The 10173-nt window shown below is 33.1% G+C and overlaps 1 protein-coding gene across 8 annotated transcripts in view; it reads right to left on the reverse strand.

Moving 5' to 3' along the window:
* Nucleotides 1-10173, reverse strand: part of Jak2 (Janus kinase 2) — a 129614-nt gene that overhangs the window by 48784 nt on the left and 70657 nt on the right. For 7 of the 8 annotated variants that reach the window (XM_048806817.1, XM_048806815.1, XM_048806816.1 and 4 more), the window contains one exon: nucleotides 4410-4555. In XM_048806817.1, the coding sequence (XP_048662774.1) occupies nucleotides 4410-4555 (146 nt within the window). Of the gene's footprint in view, nucleotides 1-4409; nucleotides 4556-10173 lie in introns of those variants that run through there. The other variant, XM_048806821.1, reaches the window with a different exon arrangement.

Here is a 10173-nt window from a genome sequence, read left to right on the forward strand (position 1 = left end):
ACAAAGAAAACAAAAATTGGAAAATAAACCGAAAACAAAACTGAAAGACAAGTTCTTATCTTTTTCCATGATAGGTAGGTGCTACAACACAGTAGTAAGTTGGAGTAAGTTGATATAACCATCCACAGAGGAGAAAACCTCAATGTTTCATTTGATGGTACACACACTCTAAGTTACCATAAAGCTCAGAATAGAAGATTTTAATTTTCTTCTCCTCATGAAATGCACTCTCAGTCTATAAAAGAGTCTCTAAAAATTCATTTTCTCTGATTATCTTATATCCCTGGGATGGTGATTTATAAGGTGTTTTTTTTTTTTTTTTGGACTGTGCTGAAAATATTTCCTATAATATGGAAATTTTTATTTGAATTTTAACCAGATTTTATCTGAATTTTGGAAATTGTTGCTTTTTGGTGGTGCTGTTTGTTGTTCATTATGCAAACATACTTTTTTTGTATAAGTTATTTTGTTAGGTTAACTTCTTAAATCCTAATAATTCCTCTGATTGAAATAATTCTTTCTAGAAATACTCTGACCTTTCTGTACTTTTATCTCTATGTATTAGATAGCCTAAAAAGGGGGAATAAATTAATATTTCTGCTTCTAGTGAACACAGACATACAGAGTAACCTCTTATATGTATTTTTTAATATTTATTTTTTAGGTGTAGATGGACACAACACAATGCCTTTATTTTTTATGTGGTGCTGAGGATCAAACCCAGATCCCACCCATGCTAGGCGGGCGCTCTTCCGCTGAGCCAAAATCCCAGCCCTTATATGCATTTTTTAAAATCTAGTAAAGTATTTAGACTATTCAAAGATCTATATCCTACTGGATATTTCCAGAAACAAGCACCTTATTTCATTCTGCAAGGCCTAATTTCTCATCTGTTCTCCCATCAATTCTAAGTAACTTAACAGCAATTAGAGTTCCTTGTTTATTTTTCAGAAATTACCATCAAATAAGAATTCAGAAAACATCAGTGAATTAAATATGTTTTAAACTATTAAGAACAGCAGGCATGTTTTGCCACAGGGCAGGAATAAATTATTTATCCACTCTTAAAATGCCATGGCACAGTAGATAAAAGAAAAATAGGTTAAGTGGGGGTATTTCAAATTTAAAACTTTTATTCTGCAAATTATAACTTCAAGAAAGTAAAAAAAAATACACAGAATGGGAGAAATTATTTGCAAATATTATGATAACTGTATTTGGAGACATATCCAGAATATAAAAAGGACACTTACACCTCAATAATAAAAAGACAATTCAATTTTAAAATAAGCAGAGAATTTCAAGAGACATTTTTCCAAAGGAGACATACATATGGCCAATAAGCACATGACAAGATGCTAACCATCAGTAGTCATTAAGGAAATGAAAATCAAAACCAGAATGGGATAACACTTTTACTTGGTAAGGTGGGTAAAATAAAGACAGAGGAGTGCGGAAAAAGTTGGAATTCTCATGTACTGCCAGTGAATCTAATATGGTATAGCTGCTTGGGAAAAGTTTGGTAGTTTGTCAAAAAGTTAAACTGAGTTATTGAATGAAATAGGAATTCTACTCCTAAGCATATACACTGGAGAAATAGATATATACATCCACAAAATAACTCATATACAACCCTTCATACCATCATTATTCACAGCAGCCAAGAAGCAGAAACAAGCCAAATTTTCATCAAGTGATGAACAGGTAAGCAAAATGTGGTATGTTCATACAATGGAATAATAAAACTAAAAAGGAATGAAATATTGATATATGCTACAACATGGAAGAACCTTAAAAACATTATGCTAAGTAAAAGAAGCCAGACAGAAAATGATACCACATATTGTCTGATTCCAATTATATGAAATGTCCAGAATAGGCAATCCATTGAGACAAGAATTAGATAAGTGATTGCCAGAGACTGGGGGGAAAGAGGATGAGGGCTGAATGCTGATGAATATGGGATTTCTTTTAGGAAGGATAAAAATGTTCTAAAATCACATTGTTATTATCTTTTACAATGCTGTGAACACAACAAAAAAATTTAATTGTTTACTTTAAATAGGTGAACTTCATGATATGTGAATTTCAATAAGTTGTTTTAAAGTATCATCAAATTTTATAAGGAATGTGTAATATTCATGCAATTTAAAAAGTAAAGCAAAAATAACGATGCAGAATTTTGCAGATATGTTTATATACTGGTTCAGAGTATGGGTTAAGAGAATCAGAGAAATACAATTAATAAACAAGAATAATAGATGATATATGTTTCAACCTATATGGAAAGATTCTATTTAACTTTGGATATGATCTAGTCTCAAATGCAGAATTATCCCACCACAGTAGAAGCCTAAAGATGGCTTCATATTTACAACATTCGCCTTTAGTGGCTCAAAGCTTCTATTCTTAAACTCTGTTTCTTTTAATTTTCATCAACAACTTTTAAGATACTTTTCCTCTAATTCTGTTCTACTGTAACCTGGCATATACCAAGTATTTAATAAATAGCTGTTTGAATGAATGAATGAATAAATGGATGGATGAATACACTAACTTATAAGACATATCTGTCTGCATCTTAATAAAGACCAAGGAATTAGTGGAAAATAGAAATGTTTTTGGTGTTCCTTTGAATCTAGTCTTCTAGATTCCTGAGTGAGTTCACGAAATCATACCTACGGCCTATTCCATTTGAGTTAAGACCTAACAGACATCTGCAAGCAAAATAAAAACACTTAAAACCAAAGAGAGAAACATAGAAACTGATCTAAAAATTGGGTACTGAACTACTTTGAGAAACTTAGTGACAAAACAATGTCAAAAAAAAAGGAAGTCAACCACATTGACTTTTAATCTCGTAAGTATGTAACTTGTAAAATATTTCGTCTTCAAAACTTAAGGAAAATCAAAGTATTCTTACATAGAAGTTCTCGGGGGGGGGGGTATACTAGAGATTGAACCCAGGGGTGCTCTATCACTGAACTACAGCCCCAACTTCCACCTCTTTTTATTTTTGATTTTCAGACAGGGTCTCATGAAGTTCTCCAGGCTGGCCTCAAACTTGCCATCCTCCTGCCTCAGCTTCCCAAGTTATGGGGATTATAGGCATGCACAACCATGCCCAGTTATATAAAACTTCTTTAAAAAGTGGAAATTTTGTAGACATTAAACCTATACAGTAGAAGTAGTGTTTCAAAGAACTGTAATTTAAAATTGTCATGATTGTCAAAATCCATGTAGCAGTATCCCTGTAGTACACTCTTTTAAGGTCTTCAGGGAATAGTCCGAGAAGGGCAATAGCTGGGTCAAATGGTGGTTCCATTCCCAGCTTTCCCAGGAATCTCCATACTGCTTTCCAAATTGGCTGCACCAGTTTGCAGTCCCACCAGCAATGTACAAGAGTACCCTTTTCCCCACATCCTCGCCAGCACTTGTTGTTTGACTTCATAATGGCTGCCAATCTTACTGGAGTGAGATGGTATCTTAGGGTGGTTTTGATTTGCATTTCTCTGACTGCTAGAGATGGTGAGCATTTTTTCATGTACTTGTTGATTGATTGTATGTCCTCCTCTGAGAAGTGTCTGTTCAGGTCCTTGGCCCATTTGTTGATTGGGTTATTTGTTATCTTATTGTCTAATTTTTTGAGTTCTTTGTATACTCTGGATATTAGGGCTCTATCTGAAGTGTGAGGAGTAAAGATTTGTTCCCAGGATGTAGGCTCCCTATTTACCTCTCTTATTGTTTCTCTTGCTGAGAGAAAACTTTTCAGTTTATATGCAGAATAATAATTTGGGGAATGCTGAGTTTGGATAACTTGTATAAACAGAATCCCTGAAGTACTTGTAAAATTTCATATTTGTGGGCTTCATCTTAGAATCTTCTCTTTTTCTATTTTTTGGGGGAAGGGGGGCACAGAGTGCTTAACTATTGAGCCACTCTCCCAGCTCTTTTCTTAAAATATGTTATTTAGAAACAGGGTCTTTCTATTGCTTAGGGAAGAATCTTCAATTTTAACAAGCCCCTCAGGTGATTCTAATGCAAGTAAAATACAGACCACAATTTGAGAAATACTGATTCAGATAATTTATACAAAAAATCTGAGGATCTACTACCAAAAATTATTCCTGCAGATGTTCTTTCCATTCATCTCATCTTACCTACCCTTTTCAGAATAAATGAATCAAACAATAAATTGATACTGATCATCTATGATACTTTCTGTAGCACTACAACTTTTTCAATAATTTCATCTTACAAAATATGTGTCATACACAAGAAAAATAGTTACCCGTGTGATTTTTTATTATAAAATCAAAAGGTGGGGACAAACACAAAAAACACTAGTATATTCTATAAAATCTCTAATTGTTCACATTTATGCATATGCATATGCAGCAGGAAATTACCTGATAGAGTTATAAATGGCCAGTGGAGTTTGATCATTTTCTTTGGCTATTCTCATCATATCTAACACTGCCATCCCAAGACATTCTTCCTGTGTTTCATGAGTCACAGGCACTTTTATCCATCCATGCACAAAATCATGCCGCCACTAAAAGAAACAAAAATATCTAAGGAAATATCTCAGCATAAATTTTAATCTGCTATCATATTTTAACCAATAACATAATTTCCAGAAAATATGTATTTAAAAGGCATAAGTCAAAAAACAGCATTAGAAACAAACTATAGCCCATATATTAATATAATCCTATCTTCTCAGAGCCATGTTAGAATTCTGTAGTAATCATGAAATAATTTGTCCAAAATGGTCCTATTTCAAATATATTTGGACAATGAAAGCTTATTGTTGTCTTCATTAGAATATAAGTATTTATTTTAAGGCTATGCAAGAAAAATGCTCACCATAGGAAATGTCTCATTTTCCTAATTCTTTTTTTTTTATACCAGGGATTGAACTCAGGGACACTATACATCCCCAGCCCTACTTTGTATTTTATTGAGAGACAGGGTCTCACTGAGTTGCTTAGCACTTTGCTTTTGCTAAAGCTGGCTTTGAACTCATGATTCTCCTGCCTTAGCCTCCTGAGCTGATGGGATTACAGGCATGTGCCAACGTGCCCAGCCTACTTTATTTCCATGAGAGTACTGAATTATCTTGTAGATCAGAAAGCACTAGAATTCTTCCTAGCTTTGTTGAAATGGATCCATACTAATAAATTGATGACCATACAGTTTTATTTAACAAAAGAAATGCAAACATGATTTTTTTCCTGTAATGATCATATATTGAAATCAATTTTCAGTGATAAAAAGGCATAGGTCAACTCCTTCCTTGATTTTAATTTTGCCATAAAATTTTAGTAAAAAAATAATTTGTAAATGAAGACCAATTTAAATTGGGTTTGCAGCTATAGAACACACATGCTGTCAAACTATTTCACTGCATGTGTTTTCAAACTGTATCTCCTACATAAAAATTACCTAAATTAAAATAGTAACCAATTATGTCCTGAATTCCACTTAAGTTAAAAGCATTATAATAGAGATTGTATTTCATACAAAGAAACACATAATACAGGCTTAGCCATCAAAAGGACTAAAATGTAGTTTAGAAGCTAAACATGAAAACAAATAATTTTAATGCCAGATACTTAAGAAGTGCCACAAAATTGCTGATTGAGGATATATGAGAAAAGTGAAATTGTATCCACTTAGGGTAAAGAGGAAAGTTTCATGGTTGATTTAAAATGTTATGTAAACTTAAATGATGAAGAAATTTTTGATGAGTAAAAAATCAGTAAGAAAATAGAAAGAATGACAAAAACAAAGCAAAAGACATGTACAGAGATTCAAACCAGTTTGGTTGGGGGCAGAATATAGGTAATCTTGAATGAATTGACTCTATAAACAATAAAGATCTGGTTTTTAAAGCATCAGTTTCACCATATCTCTTTCAGTGCTAGAGCAGTAGCAGTCACAAATGTGCTTAAAGAAAATTAAATGTGCTCAGAGAAGTTCTAAGAGGCTGCTGTATGGCTCAGATAGAAGATAATAAGTATATGATATAGAAAACAGAAGACATTAAAATTATCTCACCACTAGATAGATCCTCCAAACAAAAACTAAATAAAGAGGCTACAGAACTAAAAAATATAATTAATAATTTAGACTTAACAGACATATATAGAATCTTTCATTCATCAACAAATGAATACACTTTCTTTTCAGCAGCACACAGATCCTTCTCTAAAACTGACCACAGCTTAGGCCACAAAGCAACTCTTAGCAAATACAAAAAAGTAAAGATAATACCATGAATTCTATCAGATCATAATGAAATGAAATTAGAAATAAACAATAGAATAAAAATACAAGCTACTCTAACAAATGGAGACTCAATAATATGCTATTGAATGACAAATGGATAGCAGAAGAAATCAGGGATGAAATTTAAAAAAAATACTTAAGAGGTAAATGAGAATTGCAATACAATATATCAAAATCTCTGGGACACTATGAAAGCAGTGCTAAGAGGAAAGTTCATTACATTAAGCCCATTCATTAAAAGAACAGAAAGACACAAATAAATAACATAATATCACATCACAAAGCTCTAGAAAAAGAACAACAAACCAACACCAAAAGCAGTAGGAAACAGGAAATAAATAAAATCAGAGCTGACATCAATGAAACTGAAACAAAAAAAATCAACAAAACAAAAAGTTGGTTCTTTGAAAAAGTTAATAAAATTAACAAATCCTTTGCCAAGCTAACAAAGAGGAAGAGAGAGAAAACTCAAAAGCCTAAAATTTGTAATGAAAAAGGAAATATCACAATGGACACTACTGAAAGACAGATGATACTCAAATTATTTTGAAAATTTATACTCAAATAAAATAGAAATTCTTGAAGACATCAACAATTTTTTTGAGACATATGACCTACCTAAATAGAATCAGGAGGACACAGGAAATTTAAACAGATAGATCTCAAGAAATGAAATTGAAGATGCAATCAAAAGCCTAACAACAAAGAAAAGCCCAGGACCAGACAGATTCTCATCCAACTTCTACAAGACATTCAAAGAAGAACTAACACCAATTCTCCTCAAATTATTCCATGAAATAGAAAAAGAAGGAAACCCTCCAAACTCATTCTATTAAGCTAGTATCACTCAGATACCAAAACCAAAAAAAGGAAATTTCAGACCAATATCCTTGATGAACATAGATGCAAAAATTCTTAACAAAATACTTGCAAATCACATACAAAACCATGTTTAAAAGATATGCATTCTACTGTCATATATAAATTTAAAAAAAAGATAGTGCACCATGATCAAGTGGGGTTCAACCCAGGGATGTAAGGTTGGTTAAACATATGAAAATCAATAAATGCATCACATCAATACACTTACAACAGGAATCATATGATCATCTCAATAGATGCAGAAAAAAGCATTTGACAAAATACAGCATCCACTCACCTTTAAAATACTAGAAAAACTAGGGGAAATATGAACACACCTCAACACTGTAAAGTCTATATATGCTAAATCCAAGGCCAACATCATTCTAAATGGAGAAAAACTGAAACCATTCCCTCTAAAACCTGGAACAAGACAGGGATGCCCTCTTTCACCACTTCTATTCAACATAGTTCTAGAAACTCTAGCCAGAGCAATTAGAAGAAATTAAAGGGATACAAACAGGAAAAGAATAACTCAAACTATCCCTATTTGCTGATGACATGATTCTATATTTAGATGACCCCAAAAACTTTCAGAAATCATAAATGAATTAAGCAAAGTTGCAGGATATAAAATTAATACCCATAAATCAATTGCATTCCTATATATCAGTGATGAATCAACTGAAAGAGAAATTAGGAAAATAATCCCATTCACAAAAACTTTAAAACAATAAAATATTTGGGAATCAATTTACAAAAAGAGGTGAAGGACCTCTTCAATGAAAACTACAGAACTCTAAAGAAAGAAATTTTAGAAGACTGAAAGATCACCCATGTTTTTGGATAGGCAGAATCGATATTGTCAAAATGGCCATACTACCAAAAATGCTATATAGATTTAATACAATTCCTATTAAGATTCTGATGATTTTCTTCATAGAAATAGAAAAGGCATAAAATTCATTTGGAAAAATAAGAGGCCCAGAAAGTAATTCTCAGCAAGAAAAGTAAAGCAAGAGGCATTACAATATCAAATCTTAAAACATACTACAGTGTTATCATAACAAACATGGCATGGTATTTGCACCAAACACACATGAAGATCAATGGTACAGAACAGAAGACAGAGACAAACCCACATAAATACAATAATCTCAGACTAGACAAAGGCACCATAAACATACATTGGAGAAAAGATAGCTTCTTCAACAAATGGTGCTAGGAAAACTAGAAATCCATATGAAGAAAAATGAAATCCTATTACCCTACACAAAACTCAACTGAAGTGGATCCAGAACATAGGCATTAGATCAGAGACCCTACACCTACTGGAACAAAAAGTAGTCCCAAACCTCCATCATGTTGGCTTAGGAACCTACTTCCTCAACCAGATTACTAAAGCATGATTAGTAAAATCAAGCATCAATAATGGAATAGCAACCCCACTAAAAAGCTTCTTCACAGCAAAGGAAACAATCAAGACTATGAACAGAAAGCCTACAGAATGGGGGAAAATCTTTGCCACCTGCACCTCAGACAGAGTATTAATCTCTAGGATATGTGAAGAACTCAAAAAACTTAACACATACAAAAAATAATAACAACCCAGTCAATAAATAGGCAAAGGAACTGAACACTTTACAGAAGAAGAAAAAAATGTTCAACATCTCTAGCAATTAGAGAAATGCAAATTAAAACTATGCTGAGATTCCATCTCACACTAGTCAGAATGGCAATTACTAAGAATACAAGTAACAATGACTGTTGGCAAAGATGTGGGGGAAAGGGTTCACTCATACATTAGTGGTGGGACAGCAAAATAGTGCAACCACTCTGAAAAGCAGTATGGAGATTCCTCAGAAAACTTGGAATGGAACCACCATTTAACCCAGTTATCCCACTCCTTGGCTTATAGCCAAAGAACTTAAAATTAGCAGACTACAGTGATACAGCTACATCAATGTTCATAGCAGCTCAATTCAACAGATGAATGGATAAAGAAAATGTGATATATGTATACACAATGGAATATTAATCATAAAGAAGAACAAAATTATGGCATTTTCCAGTAAATGGATGGAACTGGAGAATATCAAGCTAAGTGAAATAAGCAAGTCTCAGAAAACCAAAGGTCAAATGTTCTCTCTGATATGTGGATACTAACCCATAATAAGTGAGGGTAAGGAGTGGAAGTTTAGAAATTCATTGGATTAGATAAAGGAGAATGAAAGGAAGGGAGAGGAGATGGGAATAGTAAAGACACTAGAATGAATCAGACATAATTTTCCTATGCTCATAAATACACGAACAGTATAATTTCACATCATGTTCAACCACAAGAATGAAATCAAAACTGTAATGGGTTGCATCCCATGTATGTATCATATGTCAAAATACACCCTACTGTCATGTTTATCTAAAAATAACAAACTAAAAAAATAAAACTTACAAAATGTAAAAATAAATAAATAAATAAAGGCTGGATGGAACCTTAAAAAAAATACAGGTACAAATAAATGTTGACAAGGATGTAGGGAAATGGGTACACTCATACATTCCTGTTGGGACTGCAAATTTGTGCAACCACTCTGGAAAGCAGTATGGAAATTCCTTAGAAAACTTGGAATGGAACCACCATTTGACCCAGCTAACCCACTCCTTGGCTTATACCCAAAGGACTTAAAATCAGCATACTAAAGTAACACAGCCCATCACTGTTTATAGTAGCTCAATTCACAACAGCTAAGCTAAAGAACTAAACTATATGTCCTTCAACAAATGAATGGATAAACAAAATGTGGTATATATAAACAATGGAATATTACTCAGCCATAAAAAAGAAAAAATATGGCATTTGCCATCAATGGATGGAACTGGAGACTGTTATGTTAAGTGAAATAAGCCAATCTCCAAAAAAGAAAGGCTAAATGTTCTCCTTGATATGCAGAAGCTCACTCAACAATAGGTGGAGATTGAGAGGGGAGAGGAATGGAGGGAGGTTCACTGGATCGGGGG

Source organism: Marmota marmota, unplaced genomic scaffold (genome assembly GCF_001458135.2).
Source record: "Marmota marmota marmota unplaced genomic scaffold, marMar, whole genome shotgun sequence".
Taxonomy (NCBI): Eukaryota; Metazoa; Chordata; class Mammalia; order Rodentia; family Sciuridae; genus Marmota; species Marmota marmota.